This window comes from Hippopotamus amphibius, chromosome 3 (genome assembly GCF_030028045.1).
Source record: "Hippopotamus amphibius kiboko isolate mHipAmp2 chromosome 3, mHipAmp2.hap2, whole genome shotgun sequence".
Taxonomy (NCBI): domain Eukaryota; kingdom Metazoa; phylum Chordata; class Mammalia; order Artiodactyla; family Hippopotamidae; genus Hippopotamus; species Hippopotamus amphibius.
The window spans coordinates 45,100,618-45,126,134 of NC_080188.1; the positions used below are offsets into that span (position 1 = coordinate 45,100,618).

Consider the following 25,517-nt stretch of genomic DNA (forward strand, 5'->3'; position numbering starts at 1 on the left):
AATGGAATAACATTTTCATGAAAAATAAGACAGGAACAGTTAGTGAACTATTTATCTCTTTTTTTCCTGAGAAGAAAAATGACTGTAAGTACAGTAATTACCAAAAAAATTAATTTTCAATTACTAATAAAATAAAATGATTTAACTTTACAGTAACGGAAAACAGAAAGGGAAAGTATCTTTCACATGAACACTAAAATCACTTTTTAAAAATGTATTGGTATATGTGGAAATATATGTTGAAAAGCATGAAATGGGGATTCTCTTGGCACCAGTAGACAAAATCATTTCCAAAACTGAATGGTTGGTATAAACAGATTATACGATGATTGGGATATTAACTATTTTGGGATTTAAGGTGTGAACTAACCTGTTATGTCCAAGAGTTAAGTTGCTTCTTAAAAGAATAAGAGAAAAGAAATACCTTATGTAGTCTGCAGTTATACATACCACATACTTTCAAAAAGGGGGGGGGGGGAGTCTCAAAAAATTATTTTTTTTATTATTCCAATAAAAATGCACTTCATTACATCTGAAATATAAAAAATGTATTTGAAAAATGTTCCTAATACAGACTTCTAAAACCACGGTATTGTATTTAACAAGCCTGATCCCCAAAACTAAATAAGGAACATTCCAACCACTATTCCCCTGTCCTGCAGCTTTAAAGTAAAAAAAATATATAGGGTTTTTTTTTTTCCTCTGCTTTTTTAGTAAGACACCCTATCTTAAGAAATTCACTTTTGTGAGTCAACACAAGTCATGTGTAAATACTGGGTAGTAGCTGTTATCCAGTAGGATTATTTTAATTAGAGAATAATCCTAGTAAACACAGGAAAGAAATTAAGCAAAAAATTGTAGGATAGTGGCAAAAGTCATACATACTCTGTTAAATAGCATTATACCCCTTTCTTAGTAAAGTGCAATAATTTTATGTCATAACTATATTTATTTGTAGGATATCATTTAGTTTTTCCTTTAAATTTGGTCATATCATTCACAGGTAGAAAAACAAATTTATATATTTTAAGACCACCTCCTAAATTAAAAGATATAAATGTGTTGTTTACAAATTTCTGGATATGTTTGAGAAATCTTTTCACTCTTCACTCAGGCTACCAGAGTAAAGAAATCACTTCATTTACTTGAACAGCCAAGGAACCATATTAATATTGTCAACTCTGGGTAATCTATCTGAATTTTAGTTAATGTTTATGTTTCAATAGTGAGGAATTTAAGTCTAATTAAAAAAAAAAAGACATTGATATATACATTACTTCACTTTTATGGTTACTTGCTTTTACATTTCAACCATATAATTTATTTTTCCATGAGACAGGGTAGGACACATATTCTTCTTGGATACGTTACTGTTTATTGTTTCAAGTGAACTGAATAGATAAATTCCACTGAGTAGTTTGGTGTCGCCCTGTGTCTTATATAAACAGGTTAAATGGAGACTTTATTTTGTAACCTGTGTATTCATGTCTACCATAAATTGTCTTAATGAAAAATCTAAAATATATTTTATTACTTGCCCAAGTTAGCTGTTGATCCCTTTCACTGATAATATACAAGTGTAGAGATTAAGAAGCTTTTAAAATTGAAAAAAACAAACAAAATAAACCTTCCACTAAATTTACTGAAAATTGGAATTTTTATGATGACTCCTGATGACTAGAAAGCCAATGTTAAGAATCAATATTATCCAATATAAAATAGCACACTGAATTATTTAATAATAAAGAGTATATTAAGAGCTTGTATATGCTGACTTGGAACCAGTGTGGCTTTTTAAATTCTCAGAAAGACTGAATGTTTTATGGTTAGAAGAAACCACAGGTGACGATGAAGGTTCTCCATCTCTCTGTAGCAGCTGTTAGAGTAAAAATCTTTATAGAATTATTTCACTATCAGCAAGAAAATTTTACTGGTATTAGTGGTAAGGGTGAGGAGAGAAAAAAGAGTGAAGAGAGAAGCGTGTATTAGTTTCAAAAGTGTGACAAGGTAATAAAAGGAATGAAAAAGTGATAAATTTCTTATTCTATATGTGCCTTGCTGCAAACAAACTCAAAAGAGAGCAGCATGGGTATTTTAAAAGCCAACGTCGGGAAACATTCACTGATAATGCCCATTGCTTTACTTTATACTTAAATTACACAAGCAGAAAAGTTGTACTTATTAATAGTTTAATGTATGAAGGAAACATCCAGATTTCTGAATATGAAGGTACATATCTCACATTAATTTAAGTCTACGTAAAGTAGAGCCTCTATACTGACATATTGAAATTTACTTTCTGCTTAGCCTTTTCTGTTATGTAAACAATTGTACATTTATTTGCCATTCTAAAATTTCAGGATCAAGTTTACATAATTTTGCTAAATTTCCGTGTTTGCTCAGAAGCAGTTTACAGTACTAAAACCAACCAGCCAAAGAACAGCTTCAACAGAAAGTTATGTCCAAAGGGGAAGAGGGAAAGAAAAAAAGAAAAATGATAAGAAAAATGCTAACTAAGGTAAAACAGATGATGATGGGGAATGGGCAGTCACAAATGTTCACAGAAAATAGGTCAGTTAGTAAGTTCTTCTGCAAAAAGCCTACACACTTCAGTCAAGCACATCAGTAGAATGATTTGGGAGCATAAATTTTTTTTCGGCCACTTGTGATTTCCTCTGAATGAAAAGGAATCTGCAGGCTAACAAGCTGATCCTCATCAGCCAAGCTGGTTCATATGCACACTGTTCATGTGAGGTGCCCAGGGTCCAGTCCACACCTAGCAATATAGAGCACACATTTTATTAAATATGTACTGAACATATATTTGATTAAAACAAAACAAACACTAAGGAAGTGCTCCTAATATTTATGACCTAAAATAGATGACTCAATTAATTTGCAACATACTAAGAAACAATGAAGAAAAGCAGTGACAAACCACTTTTATCTGTTTTCCTGCCTCTCCTCTTATCCCTCAAACAGGATCTGAATTATCAACATTTTTAAAATACCATTATCTGAGTACATACAGGTTGATGATTGTGGAGGGAAAATGAATCATGTATTAAACATACACCATAATAAGCTAAAATATACAACCATTTCTGTGCATTTTCACAGTTATATACTGTTTTGACATTGATAATATTTTTAATAAATAACCTCCAGATGGCCCTTTTTACACCACTAGTAAATTTTGATACATAAAATTACAACACTTTGCAACTTAAAAATCTTTAACTTCCCACCTGCTACCCAATGGAATACATTATATTATGCCTTTCATAATTTTAGCCCCAAACCACTACCTTTGGTACCATTTTCCATATTGCTCTGCTGTATTTCAGCTATTAAACTTCCCTCAATTTCTTCAACTGCCTATATTCACCATACTCTCTCACAACCATGATTTATCTTTATCCCATCTGTCTTGGCAGCTCATAAACACTAAATAAAAGTTCACTGAATGATCAGTCTTACCGTTTGAGGGCCATTATTTTCTGTGGAGCTTGAAACCATCTTTATCAGGGAATTCCAAGAGGGGTCCGCAGCATGAGGGCCATTAAATATGGGTCCTCCAGCACCATCAGGAATAGGTGCTACTGGAGGAATCATTGCATTCCCATACACAGAAAAAGGCATACCCTTAAAAAAAGGAGAAAACAAAGATTATGGACATTCAAGTCACTGGTTACTTTTCCCAGTAAAATCAACAGCCTTAAAATTGATATTTGAGGGACTTCCCTGGTGGTGCTGTGGTTAAGATACTGTGTTTCCAATGCAGGGGGCCCAGGTTTGATCCCTGGTCAGGGAACTAGATCCCACATGCATGCTGCAACTAAGAGTTCGCATGCTACAACTAAGGAGACTATGTGCCACAACTAAGACCCGGTGCAACCAAATAAAAAATATATTTTTTAAAAAACTGGTATTTGAAACTTCACCTCATTATATGATTTATTCTAGCATTAAACAGAAGATACTACAAGCCTAGTATGTAAAATATTGTCAAAAAACATTTCTCTAAAACAGCTGGGACAAAAATCAGGACTTATAAATATTTATATTTTACCCAGATTTTGACCTGGCTAGATTTTGACCCAGCATCATTTCACAAATTTTTTTTTTCTTTTCTTTTTTTTTCACAAATGTTTATACACTGGGGAGTGAAATAAGGTTAATAATCAGAAAATCATTTAGAAATAATGAAAATGCTTTTAAAATCACCATTACCCCAACTTTAGGAAAGTCCATGTATCCTGCAGGAACATGCTGATGGAATGTACCAGAAGGAGTTACAATTCCTGTACTCTCTCGCTCCATTGCTTGATGCTGTGAAAACACTCCTGGGTCAGACATTGGCCTGTGCATCATAGGATTTCCCATCCCAGGGTTACACCAGTCTACTTTGTCTGAGGGAAAATGAAGAGGCAGAAAAAAGTAATTGGTGATATTTAAAATCAGAAAACAGCAAAAAAAAAAAAATTTACACATTCCTACTATTTTCCACATTGAATTGTGAATTCCTTCAGGATAATTACCTACTTTTATGTATTTACCACAGTATTTCCATGTTTGTAGGTAGTGATATAATAGCCTAATAAAGTATCCTAAACACTTTGTGTTACAAAACAAAAAAAGCTAAGATAAAAAGCTAAAGAGCCCCAAAGGAAATATTAGTATCTCCTTAATATGATGAAATGAAGAAAATAATATGCTTGCATTAAACTATCTTCAGAAAACAATGATAAATTTAGTGAGAGTTCACATGGGAAAAAAATATTTCAAACTCTTAAATAAACTGATTAGTCAAAACAAAAAGATATGAATACAGATTTTTAAAGAATGCCTATGATAATTAAATACTGCTTACAATATTTTAGTTAAATGCATAGACTTAATTTCCAGTAAGCAGAATGCATAGACTTAATTTCCAGTAAGCAGAATAGCATATCATACCTTGATTGCCACCAATCCCTTCAAAGGACCAGATGCCACTATGCCCTACTGATGTGGACAAATTACTCCCAATAACAGATGGAGCTGAAGTTCCAGTTTGCCTGATACGTGCCGAACGTTCCGTCCCAATAGGGACCGGAACTTTTCTATCCTGAGAGACGTTGCTGGGCTTTTCTGACCCTAAAGGTACTGATGATGGGGCAGGAGAAGGTGCACGAACTCCGGAGGATACTGACTGTGCAGGAGAATCTAGAGAAAAGATATTTTGAAATAATATACATGTCATACATAGAGCCTGTACTTTTGTAAAACAAAATCTTAAATTCTGAAGACACCTTAAATATGCATTCTTTAAGGAAAAATGAAATATGAGTATAATGTTTAAGTAATAAATTATGTATATTAAAATCTCAAAGTTCTATGACTTTATAGTCATTTTTAAAATTTGGCTCACAGTTTTCCCATTTAGTTTCATGACAGTAGAATGTGAAAATGTGAATGCTGCAACTACACACTAATTAATATTTAAGTAAATTTACCTTTGGCACTAAGTAAAATATAACACCAGAGCAATGAGAAGACAATGTTTAAATAAAAAACAAACAATAACAACAACAAAATGGAGGTGGGGAAAATAACTGACTGCATTGGCAATTCTCAAACTATTTTCCTTGGGAACATTTGTCCCTTGATATGTTATGATGAAAAGACAAAGACATTCAGGTATCTAACAAATTTGGAAAATCTAGCTTAAGAAAAAAATAAGTTTCTTTAAATCAAGACTTCACAGAACTTTAATATGCTGATAAAATACCAACAGAAGGCTATGCTTCATAACCCAACTGTTTCATTGTATCTTGTGGGTATTTCACAGAACACACTTTTAGAAATGGCAATTTAAGCTTTACTTATCAAAACAAGTCTAGTTCTTAATATAGGCAATTTGCGAGTATTCATTAGTGATTTAATCTCTTTACACACTACAGAGAAGAAGGAAAACCAAAAATAACCAAAACTGTGTTTCTTATGAAAAGTTTAAATATCAAGAACATTAAAATTTAAATTTAAATACAGCCTAAATTATGGAGGAGCTTGCATAGCTATAATTTATTCATAACTGTCTGACTGTATGCCCTAGTGATAGTCATTTAATGATTTTTTTTCATTTATCTTTACATTTAAGTTTTCTATATGTATGTCTGTGTGCATGGGAGTGTGTGTGTGTGTGTGTGTATCTATCCAAAGGGATTCAGGTAGCTAATAAATTCATAAAATCAATCTATCTGTACACACAAACATAGTGCTTCTATTTCCCGAGGTACTTTTCAGGGAATTTGGAAGACAAAGAAAATTCAGTAATATTATTGGCCTGAACATGTTTTTTAAAAGACTTCTCATATATATTTTAGAATCATATAGAATTGGAAAGTACTGTGGAGATCAATTCCATCTTACTAGTGCTTGTAGAGGTCTATTTTGGTTAAATTGATTGTATCACCACTCGATGAGATGTAGTGACTATTAACTAAAAGGAATGAATGCTAAACTAAAGTACCTTATAAATTATAATTTATTATATGGATATTGATTTTATTGGGGAACAAAAACATGAAACATATGGACTTATCTGTAAAAATAAAGCAAGAAAACTACTATTCTCTAATGAAAAATTAAAATATATTTTCTGCAGTCATGGATCCTAGCATTACTTGACAGCATTTACTTTTTTTTTTTTTTTTTAAGTATTTATTTTTGGCTGTGTTGTGTCTTTGTTGCTGTGTGCAGGCTTTCTCTAGTTGTGGTGAGCAGGGACTATTCTTCCTTGCAGTGCATGGGCTTCTCATTGTGGTGGCTTTTCTTGCTGCAGAGCTCGGGCTCTAGGCATGTGGGCTTCAGTAGTGGTGGCACGTGGGCTCAGTAGTTGTGGCTCATGGGCTCTAGAGCGCAGGCTCAGTAGCTGTGGCACATGGGCTTAGTTGCTCCGCGGTATGTGGAATCTTCCTGGATCAGGGCTCGAACCCGTGTTCCCTGCATTGGCAGGTGGATTCTTAACCACTGCACCACCAGGGAAGTCCTGACAGCATTTAATTTTAACAAATCATAAGAAAATGGAAAAGCCACATATGTGTCTTTAGAGCAATTATAAATATTTTAAAATTCACCTTAAAATTACAGTGGTATGAGATGGAATTCAAGGATGATAGAAGTAACAATAGCACAGGTTTTGATTCTTCCCAAATCCTCCCATAAAAACAAAGCTACTGGGACTTCCTTGGAGGTGAAGTGGTTAAGAATCTGCCTGACAATGCAGGGGACACAGGTTCCAGCCCTGGTCCCGGGAGATCCCACATGCCGTGGAGCAACTAAGCCCATGAGCCACAATTATTGAGCCCACGTGCCACAACTACTGAAGCCCATGCACCTAGATCCTATGCTCTGCAACAAAAGAAATCACCGCAATGAGAAGCCCGTGCACCACAATGAAGAGTAGGCCCTGCTTGCCGAAACTAGAGAAAGCCCACGCACAGCAACAAAAACCCAAAGCAGCCAATAAATAAATAAATAAATAAATAAATAAATAAATAAATAAATAAAAAACCAAACAAAAAAACAAAGCCACTAAGTTAGCTAAGCCCCAAACCCATGGATAACATCTATAACAAAACTAACAGACAACGTATCCAAATGAATCCAAAGATGAAAGTGAATGGGGACAAATCACCAATAGATATAAGACTCATGTAGTATCAGCATGTGTGTGGAAGGAAGCAATTCTCTAGACTTGCAAATAGGAGAGCCACAAAACAGCCAAAGGTATTCAAAGGAAAGCAGAGCAGGCCAGTCTGAGAACAGTGGGAGAGTTCTACCTATGCATGGTGATTGCAAGGGATTCACAGTAAGGTCTGAGGAAGCTAGAGCTATGACTTTTTTTTTTTTTAAACATTTATTTATTTATTTGGCTGTGCCAGGTCTTAGTTGCAGCACTTGGGATCTTCGTTGAGGCACTCCAAGATCTTTCCTTGCAGCGAGCAGGCTTTTCCCTAGTTGCAGCATGCAGGCTCTAGAGTGCGCATGCTTAACTGTCCTGCAGCACGTGGGATCTTAGTTCCCGGACCAGGGATCAAACCTATGTTCCCTGCACTGTAAGGCAGATTCTTAATCACTGGACCCCCAGGGAAGTCCCCCCTATGACTTCTTAAAGGTACCAAGAAACTTCTGGGAACAGATTCCAAACTGAATAGGAAAGGGATAACAAAAGCAAAGTGAAGAGACGATCCAGTCAAGAGCAGGACAGAGGTGGAGGTGGGTGGGTAGGCTGGATGGGTGGGAAGGGACAACAAAGCCAGGAGATTTAATCAAGTATAAGACCAAATTTTTGCACACTTCCCTATAAGACTAAATTCTAGAGTCTTTAAGCTAGAGAAGATATCTAGATCCATTTATTCCTTCTAAACATTCAGGAAAACACTTCATTAAAAAAATGCGAAACAAAATAGAATTGCCATCGAATTCCACGCAAAGCTATTATATGATAATATAATATCTTGTAGACAATAAAAGCATGCCAGAATGAAAGCTATAATCTAGTCTAATATTCTAAAGGCACACCAGAAAGATACTATAATCTAAAATTCCAAAGTGAGCTTAAAGAAATAAAAGAAAAATTCTTTTATTTATATGCTGAAAGAACAGCATAATCCAGAATTAGTAAAACTGGAAACAAGATGACAAAACTCAGGAAAGTATTAGAAATGAAAGATTATTCCAGAAAAGACTAAAGCGAACTGCAAGGAACACAAGAAGTTGTAAACACAAGGGATAAACAAAGTTCTATTTTTTGTCTTTTAAACTGCATATTGAAAGGGCACAATTTTTCTGAGAAATATCAACTCAGAAAACTAATAGGAGGACATAGACAAAGGTGACAGGCAGGAAGGAAGCAAAGGTGGAAGGCAAGTAAGAAGGACTGACAGAAGGAAGGACGATTGAACCCTACCTTCCCTCAGACTCATCCTTGGGAGCCTGCCCTAGCTTCTATATTAGAGCTAGTTTCTCACTCTTTTCCTGTATCCTTCAAAAAAATAAAAGCAAAGCAAAATAACAGAAACCCTCCACATTCTGATTAAATGAGCAGAATAACTAGGCTTGCCTGCTAACCCACCTCATTTAAGAGATTTGCCTGTTTCACAGATTCTGCCACCTCACTAGCCATAATTTGCTGGGTTTTTTTTTTTTTCTGGTCTTTTTTGTTTTTGTTTTATTCTATCAGATGATTGTTTTCTGCTTCCTCCCTGATGGCTTAACTGGACTAGTGGCAGACTGAAGAATGATCCACTTCAGGCTAGCTGGCAATCTATGACTGACATGACCTTACTTGAACATATGAGCTGAGCCAATCATATTTCTCATTCAGGAAGGTGCAATTGGTAAACAGAGAAAAACTGGTTTAATTAACTATGAACTGAATCTTTGAGGACCATATACAAGATGAGATTAATAGGAAGCCTAGGTGTAAAGAGAGTAAATAGAAGAGATTGACATGAAACAGACCATGAGTGAGAGACCATAAATCCTCTAAAGAAAATGGTACTGAGGAACTCAGTGACAAGAACAGGGAAGCAGATACAGAGAATGGACTGGAGAACTCGAGGTATGGGAGGGGGCGGGGGGTGAAGGGGAAACTGAGAAGAAGCGGGAGAGTAGTACAGACATATATATACTACCACCTGTAAAATAGTCAGTGGGAAGTTGTTGTATAACAAAGGGAGTCCAACTCGAGGATGGAAGATGCCTTAGAGGACTGGGGCAGGGAGGGTGGGGGGGAATCGAGGGGGGGGCGTCAAGGAAGGGAGGGAATATGGGGATATGTGTAAAAAAAACAATTGATTGAACCTGGTGTACCCCCAAAAAAAATAAAAAAAAAAAAAAAAAAAAAAAAAAAAAAAAAAATAAAAAGCATCTGCAAGGACATAGCTCAAACCACTGATGGTGGTTTTCTATGTGGATTAGGATTTTGTGGGAATTTGACACTTTTATCATGTAGATTTTGTAGTATTTTTTTTATAATGAGCAAGTGTTACTTTTATGATCAGATAAAATAATAAAGGTATTTCTATTTTGAAAAAAAAAAAAAAAAAAAAAAAAAAAAAAAAAAAAAAAAAAAGAAAGGGATAGGGAGTAGCTGTCTCAAATTCTGGCTGGTTCTGAAGATCGCCCTGCAAAGCCTTAAAGTAAACACCATTTTCCTTGCGATTTCTTGGGTAGGTCTATATTCCTTGCTATGAAAAGAGCCTAATTATAATTTCTCTTCTCATCTCTATTATAATTTCTTTATTTAGAAAAAAACCAGCAAAATCTAGTTCAGTGTCATGTTATTAAATATGTTAACATATATTAGAGAGAAAACAGGTTTTAGAAGTTTTGTGGGATACTATACAATCTTGGGAATCTATTTTAGAAAAAGAATGCAAAATTATAAATACAAAATTAGGTACAGGACCTTGGCAGGGTCCATTGCAAATGAGATATCCTGAAACTTAAGCTTCAGTAAATCCATCTCAGTTCTGAAATGACCACAGGGTCCTGGACTCAAATTGAAAGAGCAATGTGACTTACATATGGAAAAAGTGCTCCTGCAAGAAAATTGCACTGTACTTTTATGATTCAGTTCAGTGTTGACTAAACTATAGTAGATCATGAGATGAATGTGGTTGGTCATGACTAACATAAAAATTGTTTTTAAAAGTTAAAAAAAAAAAAAACAGAACAGAAAATACTAGCACACAACATATATTGTAAGGATACTGTTTGGTAAATATATTTCAATCACACATAGGTACATGTGTACTGAGTCACAATGTAAAATCAGTTTTTCCTTAAAAAACTGTAATGCTTTTTTTTTTTTTTTACTGCTTTTTGATCAGCCCTCTGACTAAATCTGCCAAGGCCTGAAATTCACAGACCAGAGCCAGTGATCAGTACTAAATGCACGGACTGGTTGAATGTTGTTAGGATACACCTTAGCATTTTGAATGGGATAAGGGTAAGTGATCTTTGCCCAGTTTGTATGCAGTAGCATCTCGGGCATCACCAATCTATCGTTTGGGGGCCTTCAAAGAAGGTTTTTCGCTTGCTCGCTTGCTTGCTTTCTTTCTCTTTCCTTCTTTCTTTGAAGGAAGGGACCCATTTCCCCCACATTCCAACTTAACTTGCCAAAGTCCTAATATCATGTCCTTATGTCTTAAAGAGAGGGAGGGAAGAGAGAAGTGGAATGTATGGAGAAATGCTGATAAAATCTGTTCAAGTACATAAAACCAGATAAACATATTGCGAAAAATAAGGCAGGCTTCTCTGGTTAGTTCTACAACAGCACCAGAATGGCAATTTTTAAGAAAAATATTTAGTATTTTAGTAATATTTAGATAGTATTTAAACACTAAAAACAAAATTTTAAAAGACTACCATAAATCAACAACAATATGAAATTACATTCATGTGAACACATTACTTAAAGAAGAGTTGGAAGTCAGATGAAACAAACGAAACGGTCACTATAAAGTATTAAGATTTATATCAGGTAAGGAAAATGCAAACTAGTTAAAAATTCAGTATTAAAGGTAAAAGTCTGAGTCTTGCCTGAATCAATCATTCTAATAGTTGCAAAATGATGACTCAAATTATAATTCCTTCTACATGTATGAGTTGCCATTATACTATAAGAAGCAACATTCCCTCTTCTGTATTTTAAAATTTTATTTATGATCATTATGTACTCACAGACTCGTTTTATCCAATGAGCTGACGTTATTCACTTTGACGGTCAAACTGTCCTGAATTTGACTAGTGACAGCCCCTTCAAGCCGCCTCCCGTGTCCTTCTGACATGTCCCAATCATCTGGGCACTTAATTGACTACTTTCTGACACTATAAAACTTTTGCAGGCTCCCCTTATACTTTCCCTGCCCCAGCTCTCAAATCAGCTATTTCCCCAAGAAGACCTAGTTTCTTTTAGTGGACTAAAATATTTAACAGACAGAGAGCTTGCACACTGAATGTGCTTACTGCTACTGAAAATTCATTGCTTCTAGGCCCTTTCAGTAGATAGTGCTTGGGGGGTGGGGGGGGGGTGGGAATGGCAATTTTATATAATTCAGTCTAACACATATTGTCATTTTAAAATCATGAGTTCATATTGATCCTCTAATTCCAGCCCAGTTCCATAGGGTTCTTCTTTGTCTTACTCTACATTTCTCTCTTCTTACAGTGAGAAACCTGTATCATATCATCATCAATATTTTTATTTTTTCATTTGCTCAATCCTACAATATAGCCCATATAGTTTTAAAATTGATTATCCATAACATTATAAAAAACAAATGTCCTAAACAGAATTGAATATTTGTCTGAAGTCTATTTGTCTTTAGACTGAAGGCGATGCAAAATACTACCGTCTTCAAGAATTTTTTGGATAGTTTCTTTTTCTTTTAGTACGTTTATGTTAATAATTTAAAGTACAGATATGTTTACTTGTTCCTATTTATATTCAATTTTAATTCTTCCCTTCATCAAGGTTGACTGTTTTAAATTTATAAACATTAACATGGTTACAAATATAAAACTATTATTTCTACTGAGATAAGTGCTACTTCTTCCCCCATCCCTTCATATTCTGCCTGAAAGTCTGATGAGGAATAAGAATTGTCTCAAAGTAACTCCCCACAGATTAATTATAAATTACAAAGGGAAAAATGACAATTTGACAGTGTAGAAATCTGTGAAACCAAGTGATCAAAGTTAATAGCACTATTAATAGCACAAACTGACATTTTATACCTTCCAATGTAATACAATGAGAAGGGTACAACATTCACTAATACTAAGATTCCTGTCAAAAATATATAACTTAAACTTAATCATGAAGAAATATCAGAAAAACAAATTGAGGCATTTTACCAAACAACTGACCTGTAATCTTTAAAAAAAAGAAGCTTTCTTTGAAAGATACAGAAAGATTAAGGAAACAGTTTCAGATTGTTGGAGACTAAAAAGATATGGGATATTTTTAAGTGATGTCCAATAAAATTTTCAGGTCTGAATTGTCATATCTGAACCCTACTTTCAAATTGTTCAAAGACAAAAAAGCAAACAGATAAAAGAAAATGGAAAAAATTGGTAATTTTAAGTGAAAGGAATATGGATGTTTAAGAATTCTTTCAATTTTTCTGTAAGTTTGAAATTTTTTGAAACTTTCTAAAACAAAGTTGTTGGAAATGTACCAACGAAAGCAATTTTAATGGCCTCAGTGACATTCTGTATCAAGTAGCAATGCAGTAAAAAATCTAACCTGTATTGGTTGCATTGTTACAAAAAGTACAATACTTTTTCAACAACAAAAAAAATCAAATGAACATAAACCAAACCAAACCAAAACCAAAACCAAAACAACCCCCCAAACCCATGCACCAAACCCGTGGGCAAATACAACCTATCATACTTTGCGAATTTCATCTAACAATTTCTGAAATAATGTATTTCCTAAAGTAATAAACATTAGTATCAGTAAGTGTGTCTTATTATATTTTAAAATATTCTCTGCTTCTGAGAACCCATTCTATTTTAAAGATTAACTACCAAAAAATTTCAGGTAACATATTTCAATAGCAATCATGTTATAATTTTAATGCCTTTCCTCCCAATTCCTATTTTTTTATGAACATGAAAATCAAAGACTATCCTTATTGTTATATATAAATAGGTGAATATGAATCACCCACATGTAGACATTTTAAGGGAGATGTTTACTCCTATAATGGTTTAGTTTCAGCTCAATATACTCAGAAGACACCAATCCAGATTTGTTACATACTTAGGGATAAAAACTAATTTTAAGAGGAGTTGAAGAACAAACTAAGCAGGTAAAACCAAATATTATAATATGTTTCAGACTTTAATCACTGTATATTTATAAAAACGTTTGCTCTTCTGTTCCCATTCCATTAGTACCTTTCTAAAACTATTAGAAAACAGGACCAACACTTACCGTTCATTATCATCATCCTCATTATCACCAAAAAGAAAAAAGGCCAATAGTAATAGTAGATTATCCCATTTACTCCTTACACTAATCCAGTGTGGTAGATATTAACAGATCAGAAAATTGAGGGTCACTGCAGTGACTTGTCTAAGCTCACCTAATTGTTTTTAATAGGATTTTGCTGACAAAGGCAATTTGGGGGGGAAATTACCTCGAAAAGTGTCTAAACTCAATAAATTAACTGTTGTTTTTGTTATTATCAGTTTAACATATAGTTATTAGCTATACTACAAACAGAGTTCATCGGTAATCCTCAATATTTTAGTTTTCTGTTGTTTTTTTCCCTTAATTGTTGTAACTTGCCCTAAAATCTCTTCAAATTCATGTCCCTAAAGGAAGAGAACCCTGAATTAGCATAAAGTACCAATTTTTTTTTTCTTTTTTTGGCTGCACAAAGATCTTAGTTGCCCATTCAAGGATCGAACCCATGCCCCTGGCAACGGAAGAGCAGAGTGCTAACCACTGGACCGCCAGGAAACTGCCCCCCCTCCCTTTTTTTGGCCAATTTTTAATAGTGAATTACCTTCCATTCATTATATACCTTTCAATCTTCCTTATAATAAACTAAATAAATAAAACAAATATCCATATTCCTCTAGTACACAGAAATTTATGTTACATTGAATACAGCTTTAAACAACTGAGGCTATAACATTATACGCCAGAGAGTTAAGACTACAATGTCATAATCAGTTATTCCTTAGAGTTATATTTAGTTTCAGTGTTCTGTTAATGGCTTATGTTTAGATAAACCAGGCTAAGTAGCTATGTTATACTATTTTCACTTTATCTTAATTATGATTCCTAAGGAATTTTCTTAAGCTTTTTCAAAGATGGGTAAAGTAACCTCAATGAAAACTGCTGTAAACTTTTTTTCTTCTTATATTGGTACATTATTTTCATCTTATACTATTTCTGGCACGTTTTTATCACAAGTCACTTTGAATTCTTTCTTAAACCACTTCTTTTCACTTAGGGACACCTGTACAAGGATAATTAATATTCCACGTGATGGGACTTCCCTGGTGGCGCAGTGGTTAAGAATCCGCCTGTCAGTTCAGGGGACATGGGTTCAAGCCCTGGTCCGGGAAGAGTCCACATGCTGCAGAGCAACCAAGCCCATGCGCTACAACTGCTGAGCCCATGTGCCACAACTACTGAAGTCCGAGGGCCTAGAGCCATGCTCCACAACAAGAGAAGCTACTGCAATGACAAGCCTGGGCACCGCAACGAAGAGTAGCCCCCACTTGCTCCAACTAGAGAAAACCCGCGCACAGCAACGAAGACCCAACACAACCAAACAAAAAAAGAAAACAAAAAGAAAAAGGAAATTCCGTGACAGTCCTTGTTCTCTGACAAACATAAGAAAAACTATACAATATGTAAATTCACTATATGCTACACCTTACTTCATGCTTTCACCAGCAATATACTTTGATATACATCTCTCAAATACTAACTTTTTCTTACTCTTTCTTTCAGTTTACCAGTCTCTATTAACTGGGCTGTAACATTGTTAGAATAAATTTGGTAGTTTTAAAAAAAAGGGATTCTTATTAAAATTTCCTCAAGTGAAAGCAATTTGATGTCTCTATCCTCACTAAATAAATAACCACAAATACAAAAACCCAATAGCCTTATTACAGAATTCTTTTAAAGTGAGTAGAATTCCCTATTGATGACTGATCTTTCTTGGTTTGAAAAATCTAAACACTGCTTCAATGTCTGACTACAGTTATAAACACATATCTGATAATGTGAAAGCAGTTGTACTATTTATGTAGTAGATGAGATTTAAAGGTAGACAAAAAGCAAATGATATTTATACTACTTTTAGGGCTACAAATCTTTCTTCTTGGGAGCTACATTCTCAAACTAAAAGTAAATGTAAATCAATAGGTGATACAACAAGATTTTTTATTCTCAAAAAATGATCCCTCTTAGAAATAAACTTCAGTATAATATTCTACATTTGACAGAACCAAGGTTGATTCTAATACTTTAAAAACCTGGAAATTCTATTTAAATTCCTCCTAATTTCAAATTGCCATGAATACAAATTATATTTTTATAGTATTTAAATTATTAAAATATTTAAAACTTAAAAATTCCAAACTCTGAAAAACTTAAAACCTTTTTTTTTAAGGGAACATATAGACAAACTTCCTTTGGAATTACAGTGTATATTACTCACCATTTGATGCTGATGAACATGGAGTCAACAAACTAAGTGGGGAAAAATGTTGTCTGTTAAAGTTAGCAGCTGTGGGTGCTCCTCCAAGGGGTGCCCCAGGTCCATACATTTGACCTCCTGAAAGGTTTGAGGCAAAGTTTCCCAAATGTGTAGAAGAAGGTGTTACAGAACCATATGGTGAGTCCATATTGACAATACCTATAATGTAGAAAATAATTGTAATTTATAATAGTTAAACCTCAGAGATATAATTAGAAAAAACTAAAATTCCAAGAGGTTGCTAATATATCCAAAAATATTTTAGATTATAAAAAAAATTTTTCCTTGCTTACTTCTTCCAGTCTGCTGATTCATTATTTCCCCCTTTATTTTATAGATATCTACAAAAAAGAAATTATCAAGGAAAATATTTCACACTTAATTTTAATTTTGACTTTTTTTATCATAGAACACATGTAGATTTAATATTAACACAAGAATTTAAATAGGTTTGGTGGCCAAGGAGTTGTATAAAATTTTATCTTTAAAAAAACTTATGGGGAAGGAAGGGATGAGTAGGCACTGAAAATACTCTGGATGATAGCATAATGGTGAATACGCATCATTAGACTTTTGTTCAAACCCACAGAATGTACAGCACCGAGAGTGAACCTTGATGTAAACTACAGACTTTGATAAGGATGTGTGAATGTAGGTTCATCAACTGTTAACAAAAGTACCATCCTGGGCTTCCTAGGTGGTGCAGTGGTTGAGAATCCACCTGTCAATGCAGGGGACACGGGTTTGATCCCTGCCCCTGGAAGATCCCACATGCCATGGAGCAACTAAGCCCATGCGCCACAACTATTGAGCCTGCGCTTTAGAGCCCATGAGCCACAACTATTGAGCCCATATGCTGCAACTACTGAATTCCACGCGCCTAGAGCCCATGCTCCGCAACAAGAGAAGCCACGGCAATGAGGAGCCTGCACACCACAACGAAAAGTAGCCCCCCACTCACCGCAACTAAAAAAGAAAGCCCGCGCACAGCAAAAAAGACCCAACACAGCCAATAAAATAAATAAATAAATAAATTTATTAAAAAAAAAAAAAAGTACCATCCTGGAGCAGGATGCTGGTAATAAAGGAGGCTATGCCTGTGTGAAGGCAGGGGATATATGGAAAACCTCTGTACTTTTCTCTCAATTTTTTTTTTATAAATTTATTTATTTATTTATTTATTTATTTGCTGCATTGGGTCTTCATTGCTGCACACAGGCTTTATCTAGTTGCTGAGAGCAGGGGCTACTCTTCATTGCGGTGTGCGGGCTTCTCATTGTAGCGGCTTCTCTTGTTGTGGAGCATGGGCCCTAGGCACATGGGCTTCAATAGTTGTGGCACATGGGCTCAGTAATTGTGGCTCACGGGCTCTAGAGCACAGGCTCAATAGTTGTGGTGCACGGGCTTAGTTGTTCCGTGGCATGTGGAATCTTCCCAGGGCAGCACTCAAACCCATGTCCCCTGCATTGGCAGACGGATTCTTTACCACTGCGCCACCTAGGAAGTCCTTTTCTCTCAATTTTGCTCTGAACTTAAGAGTGCTACTATTAAAAAAAAAGAAAAAAAAGAAACTACAGGAGAAAAAAAAAAAGACTGTAGCTATACTTTTATAATAGAGAGATCTGATGATCAGCACCTTAACTAAGTGGCTTTCCATAGCTAACAGAGGGACAATCTGTCATTGAATGCCTCCTGATATAATGCAGTGTGAGATTCAAACATTACCTATTTGATGTTCCTGCTAGAAATGTTTAACTAGAATGTAACCACAGATTGAGAAAACAAGTGAATCTGAAATGTAGGACATTCTTCAGTACAACTGGACTCTTTAAAGGATTCAATGTCAAGAACAAAAGAAAGTGATGAGATGTTTTACACTGGGGGAGAGCAGAGAGACATAATAGCCAAAAGCGATGTGTAAACCTTGATCGGCTGGATCAAAAGTAGAGAAAAAAGAAACATATTGGGTGCTGTTACTGAATTAATGTTAATTTCTAGGACGTAGAAATAGTGATATAGCTGTGAAGGCAAACATGCCAGTATTGACCTCAATCTAACACTTCCCTCTAATGCACTCTTAAACTTCATTGCTAATTTTGGCTCTAATCAGCTGTACACCCTCAAAACCTCACCTCCCTATAAAGCGCATCCTTTTTCTATACTTTTTCACAAAGAGAATTTATTTCTTTTTTTCTCTGAATCTTAATTTTAGTCTTTCTTAACACATTATCTAAAATTCACATTTTTTGAAAAGTGAAGTACCTTCACTAAATTCCAACTTTACGAAAATGAAATATAAAGGCATTTCCAATTAATCTCCAAAATATACAACAGCTCATGCAGCTCAATATCACAAAAACAAACAGCCCAATCAAAAAGTGGCCATAAGATCTAAATAGACATTTCTTCAAAGAAGACATACAGATGGCTAAAAATCACATGAAAAGATGCTCAACATCACTAATTATTAGAGAAATGCAAACCAAAACTACAATGAAGTATCACCTCATATGAGTCAGAATGGCTATCATCAAAAAATCTACAAACAATAAATGCTGGAGAGGGTGTGGGTACCTGCCCATACTGATGGTGGAAATGTAAACTGGTATAGCCACTATGGAGAACAGTATGGAGGTTCCTTAAAAAACTAAAAATAGAACTACCTATGATGCAGCAATCCCACTCCTGGGCATATATCTGGACAAAACTATAATTCGAAAAGATACATGCACCCCAATGTTCACTGCAGCACTATTTACAACAGCCAGGACAAGGAATCAATCTAAATGTCCATCAACATGGACCTAGAGACTGTCATACAGAGTGAAGTGAGTCAGAAAGAGAAAAACAAATATCATATATTAACATATATGTGGAATATAGAAAAATGGTACAAATCAACTGGTTTGCAAGGCAGAAACAGAGACACAGATGTAGAGAACAAAAATATGGACACCAAATGAGGAAAGTGGTGGTGGGGGGGGAGACTGGGGTGGGATGAAATGGGAGATTGGAATTGCCATATATACATTACCAATAAGAAAAAGAGTAGCAAATTGTACACTTTAAATATATGCAGTTTAGGGCTTCCTAGGTGGCACAGTGGATAAGAATCTGCCTGCCAATGCAGGGGACACAGGTTCGATCCCTGCTCCGGGAAGATCCCACATGCCACAGAGCAACTAAGCCCATGTGCCACAACTAATGAGCCTGCACTTCAGAGCCCGTGTGCCGCAACTACTGAAGCCCACGTGCCTAGAGCCCGTGCTCCGCAACAAGAGAAGCCACTGCAATGAGGAGCCTGCGCATCACAACAAAGAGTAACCCCGGGTGCTCTCTGCAACTAGAAAAAAAAAATATATATATATATATATGCAGTTTATTGTACATCAATTGTATCTCAATAAAAGTTCTTAAAAAAATGTCCATCAACAGAGGAATGGATAAAGAAGATGTGGTACACATATACAATGGAATATTACTCAGCCATAGAAAAGAATGAAATAATGCCATTTGCAGCAACATGGATGGACCTAGAAATTGTCATACTGAGTGAAGTAAGTTAGACAGAGAAAGAAAAATATGACATTGCTTACATGTGGAATCTAAAAAAGGGTACAAATGAACTTACTTACAAAACAGAAATAGAGTTACAGATGTAGAAAACAAAATGGTTACCAGGGGTAAGGGGTGAGGGAGGGACAAACTGGGAGATTGGGACTGACATATACACGCTACTATATATAAAACAGATAATTAATAAGAACCTACTGCATAGCACAGGGAACTCTACCCAATACTCTGTGATGATCTATATGGGAAAAGAATCTAAAAAAAAGTGGATCTATGTATATGCATAACTGATTCACTTTGTTGTATATCTGAAACTAATACAATATTGTAAATCAACTATACTCCAATAAGAATGTAAAAAAAATTAAAAAATGAAAAAAATAAAAGCATTTCTAATGTATTAATTAGCACATGAAGCTTTTACAATCAAATTATATTGATTCTATTGTTTTAGTACCCAACAGAAATCGTTTTTGAACATACACAAAAATATTTCAATCAACCCCCAGCAAGGAAATATTTACTGACCATGTTCATTACATTATATTTATGTGTTATAGGTAAAAATAACAATCAACAATTTAACAACTCCATTAAATTTAGAAATTTTTAGTCCCAGAATGTCATCTGTTCAATAATACATATTAAATTGGCAACCCTTCTGTAAAGGGCTAAATAATAAATATTTTTAGGCTGTCAGTAGAGCATGGAAGCAGCCATAACACAATATGTAAATGAATGGGCACAGATGTATTTCAATAAAACTATTCATGAACACTGAAATTTGAATGTACTATTTTTTGTATCACATTCTTTTAAAAATAAAAAAAATTTAAACCTTACACAATTGTTATAACTCAACTAAAAAAAATTACAAATGTAAAATCAGGTAGTATGCCATACGTGGCACATGGACCATAGTTTGTCTATCTCTAGCATGAAATTATCTTTAATTATTTGAAATATTCATATAAAATACAAAGCTCAAAATGCACTTGGTATCCTGGACACTGCAACAGAAAAAGAACATTATTGGAAAAACTGTGGAATCTGAATAAAGTCTGTAGTCTAGTTAATTATACTGTACCACTATTAATTTCTTAGGTTTTAATAAATATATCATGTTTATGTAAGATGTTTACATTAGGGGATATTGGGATAATTATAGAACTCTTCTATAAATCTAAAAATATTTCAAAGTACAAAGTTAAAAAAGAAAGAAAGGGTAGGGCTTCCTAGGTGGCGCAGTGGTTGAGAATCTGCCTGCCAGTGCAGGGGACGTGGGTTCAATCCCTGTTCCAGGAAGATCCCACATGCCTCAGAGCAACTAAGCCCGTGTGCCACAACTACTGAGCCTGTGCTTTAGAGCCCGTGAGCCACAACTATTGAGCCCATGTGCTGCAACTACTTAAGCCCACATGCCTAGAGCCCTTGCGCCTCAACAAGAGAAGCCATGGCAATGAGGAGCCAGTGCACCACAATGAAGAGTAGCCCCCACTCACCGCAACTTAAAAAAGAAAACACATGCACAGAAAAAAAAAAAATCAAAAACAAAAGATCCAACACAGCCAATAAAAAAAAATAAATAAAAAAGGGCAATCACTCAAAACCAGATCTTTAGATCCTCTTTAAATATCAGCGCTGTCCAACAGAACTTTTTATGTTAACAGATGTGTTCAATATCTGTGCTGTCCAATATGGCAGCTAATAGCCATATGTGCTTATTAAATAAGCACTTGAAATATGATCAGCCTACAGCCACTAGAGCCACTATGGAAAACAGTACAGAGGATCCTCAAAAAACTAAAAATAGAACTACCACATGATTCAGCAATTCCACTTCTGGGACAATATCTAAAAGAAACAAAAACACTAACTCGAAAAGATACATACACTCCCATGTTCATAACAGCATTATTTACAATAGCTAAGACTTGGAAACAACCTAAGTATTTATCCATGGATGAAGGGGGTAAAGAAGTTGTGGTACATATACACATATATATCCCACACAATGGGATATTATTTAGCCATAAAAAACCAAAAACAAACAAACAAACAAAATGAGGAAATCCTGCCATTTCTGACAAAATGTTTGGGCCATGAAGGCATTATGTTAAGTAAAATAAGTCAGATTGAGAAAGACAAATACTGTATGATCTCACTTATATGTGGAATCTAAAATAAACAAACTCATAGAAAGAGAGATCAGATTTGTGGTTACCAGAGGTGGGGGTGGGGTGGGGGGGAATTGGAGGAAGGTGGTCAAAAGGTACAAACTTCCAGTTATAAATTGTACATTACATCCCTAAATCAGTATTAGGGATGTAATGTACAACATAGTAACTGTAGTTAACACTGCTATATGATATATAGGAAAGCTGTTAAGGGAGACTAAATTCTAAAAGCTCTCATCGCAAGGGCAAATATTTTTTCTTTTTCTTTTTCTTTTTTTAAAAAAATTGTATCTATAGGAGATGATGAATGCCAACTAAATTTATTTTCATAATCATCTCACAATATATGTAAGTCAAACCATTATGCTGTACACCTTAAACTTATACAGGGATGTACATCAACTATATCTCAACAAAACTCGGGAAAAATTTTAAAAATGGCCAGCTTGACTGAGATGAATTTTTAATTAAATCTAAACAGCACACATAGTTAGTGCCTATCCTATTAAACTATATAGCTTTATATTTTTATCATTATTTTTAATACAAAAAAGACAATCACAGGTGAAATCAAATTTTAAAAATCTTTGGTAATTATTTTTTATTTGAAATAAAAGCAAACTTTTGATGGCACTTTCTTAAATTAAAATATAAAAGCCTTTTTTTTAAATTTTGAGAGATAAAAATATACCTGAGGAAGAAATTTATTTACAGTAAATTTAAGATAAAATCCATTGTAGCTTCTAAGATTTTAAAAAATAATAATAATGCCATACTAGACACACTCAATACTCACAATAGCGTTAAGAACAACAATCTATCTGGCCCAGTCACAGAGTAAAAATACTAGAAAATAACCAAGAGTTTTCACATCATTTGTGTAAACGAGAAGCTACAGAATGTCAGAAAATACAAACTTACCTGAGGGACTTGGAGCAGGTCTCTGTAATGGTGGTCTAAAACCTGGAGCTTTGGAAGTATCAGACTGATGTAAAGGATCTGAATTTGGCAAATATGAGGATTTTCCTGATAGCATAGATTCTGGTGTTGACTGAGATGAAACAACAGATCCTCCCCAAAAGGCATGAGCAGAAGTAGGGCTATTTTCAAACAATGTGCTAAAGGGCCCAAATGGTAAGGGGGCACTGAAATTGGGAGCAATAGGCTTATTTGCTGGATGTACTGAATTTTGACAAGCACTTTGTGTACTTAAGGTTGAAGGTAGCTGGACAGAAGAGGGAACACTGTGAGGTCTTTTAATGTGATTGACACTGAGGACTGCAACAGATGAATTTTGCACTGGAGCTGGATTCTTGTGAGGGGCAGCTGTGCCATGAGAGGGTGGTCTAATAGCAGGGGGTTCCATTTTAGGAGGAGGTTGGGAGCATCCCATTTGTGTCTGAGGCATAGGGTAAGTCACTGGGGCAGTAGAAGGCACCGCCACTGGAGCAGAACTTGTTGTTGCTAAAGGAGGAACAGTCATTCTAACTTCCGGGGGAGGAACCTGAGACTGCTGAAGAGGTGGTCTTGGCTCCTGAGAAACAGGTCCCGGAGGTTGTTGCTGAGTAGAATGAACTGATGAACTCCCAGAAGAACTGCTGCTGTTTGGAGGTCTACTGTTTGTTGTTTCTACTACTGGTGGACTACCTGCTTCCTGTTCAGAGGAAGATGCCCCTTTGTTTGGAGATGCTGTTCCACAATCCAAAGGGCTGTTTCTAGAAACCCCTCCTGGTTGGGCTGGTGGTGATGGGGAAGATGGGGATGATACTGGGTAGTGTTCTTTGGCAGTAGGCATGGGATATGTGGCATTTGTGGGTGCAGTGCTGTTGTTGCTTGCTGTGGTTGTGACTGTTGTTGTGGTGGCATTGGATGTCTTCACAACTGTGACAAAAAGCTGCCTTCTAACGGAAGGTGAACTTGGACTGCCATTTGTAGATGTACCAGGCACCGTTGAAGCTAATGAACTGGTTGTAGTTGTTGGACTTGAAGTTAAAGAACCTGCTGAATTCACCTGAGAACCACTGCTATTCTGATTGCTATGGCGAGGCACCATGTGAGGCTTAGGCGAGTTAGTAGCTCTGGCAGGGCTCAAAGGCCTGACAGGAAAAGGACCCCAAGTGGATTGAGCTGGTGGAAAAGTACCTCCAAAGTGGGTCATGGGCAACCTTGGTGGACGGATCTGCTGGAAAGTCTGAGCAGCAAGCAAAGCATGTGCAAACTGTGGAGGAGGATATGCTAATGGAAGAGAAACTGGAAAACCAGGCCTCACATTATTGACTGGGTTCTTAATGGTTTTGTGAGTAGATGCAGAAGAAATTGCAGGCACTGTGAGTGCTGTGGCAGTTTGAGATGTTGATGACAGAGCTACAGTCGTCATTTTAATTCCCATTAAGGAACTGTTAGCAGCAGTGGTGGTAGGTGCTGATGACCCTATTTTGGAATTTGCTGAGGAGCTTTTCAAACGATTCTTTGGAATAAGTTCATCAATTTCTTTGTCTGGATCCTTGATCAGAGCATTGATCAACTGAGTCGCTTGTCTTGTTGATTCAGTGCCACCCCTATAAGTTGACCAAAAAGAAAAAAAAATTAGGTCCAATTTCCCCTTTTTAATATGTGAAGCCTAAATTCATTCGTGTGTGCGTGTGTATGTACACACATACGAGAAGAGATAAAAGTTAAGCAGCAATTTTCTGACTATTTTTGAGGTATTCTGCAAACAAAGCAATAAACTGTCCTGACACACCACCATATTTTTCAAAGGAAAAGTAAATGACTTCTTTTCCAAAAATTAAATTTCACTATTGTGTCCTCAGACTAAGCAATCATTTCCCTGTTATGAAATACATTCTAGATAGAAAAACCACTGCACTTAAAATCCTATGTAATCCATATTGTTACTATAAAGTTAAACAGCTGGTCAATATTAAAAGTGGTACAAATAAGCAAGAAAAATAATACCACTAAGAAAATCGTTTTTTATTTTAAATCCTGATACTTAAGATGACTCCATTTATAGCACATTTATTAGTGGTTTCTCTATTAGTAGAGCGATTATTATAACTCTTTTGGACAGATGTCTCAAAATGAGAGAAGAATCCTGATAATGCCAACAATGGCCATAAGGCCAAACCCCAGTCTTGGATGTTTACGAAAACATCTGATTGAAAGGAAAGCCTCATGGAAACTCTAAGGGGAAAACTACTTATGAAGGGTATATGCGTCCCCTCTACTCTGGATAAGGGAAGTTGTGGCCTATCCCTGGAGAGGCATAAACAAAATAGGAGAGGAGGACAAGTACAAAACAGAGTTGGTTAATTGCCTTCTTCCTCTTGAGGCAGGCTATAAAACTATCTGCCCCTCTATTACCACAAAGGGCACCTGTCTCTCACAACCAGATTTACAATTTCTTAGAATATTATCTTTATTTTAAGGGTATTCAGGCATAGACTTATTCAAATATTCAATTCAAAACATATATCCA

At 35.5% G+C, this 25,517-nt stretch overlaps 1 protein-coding gene across 9 annotated transcripts in view; it reads right to left on the bottom strand.

Annotated features, from left to right (window-relative positions):
• Positions 1-1,355: 1,355 nt before the first annotated feature.
• Positions 1,356-25,517, bottom strand: part of ANKRD17 (ankyrin repeat domain 17) — a 167,864-nt gene continuing 143,702 nt past the window's right edge. For all 9 annotated transcript variants that reach the window (XM_057729158.1, XM_057729153.1, XM_057729152.1 and 6 more), the window contains 6 exons: positions 22,958-24,594; positions 16,248-16,445; positions 4,960-5,208; positions 4,234-4,412; positions 3,481-3,645; positions 1,356-2,776 (listed from right to left, as the gene is read on the bottom strand). In XM_057729158.1, the coding sequence (XP_057585141.1) occupies positions 2,717-2,776; positions 3,481-3,645; positions 4,234-4,412; positions 4,960-5,208; positions 16,248-16,445; positions 22,958-24,594 (2,488 nt within the window). In that variant the 3' untranslated portion in view covers positions 1,356-2,716. The remainder of the gene's footprint in view (positions 2,777-3,480; positions 3,646-4,233; positions 4,413-4,959; positions 5,209-16,247; positions 16,446-22,957; positions 24,595-25,517) is intronic.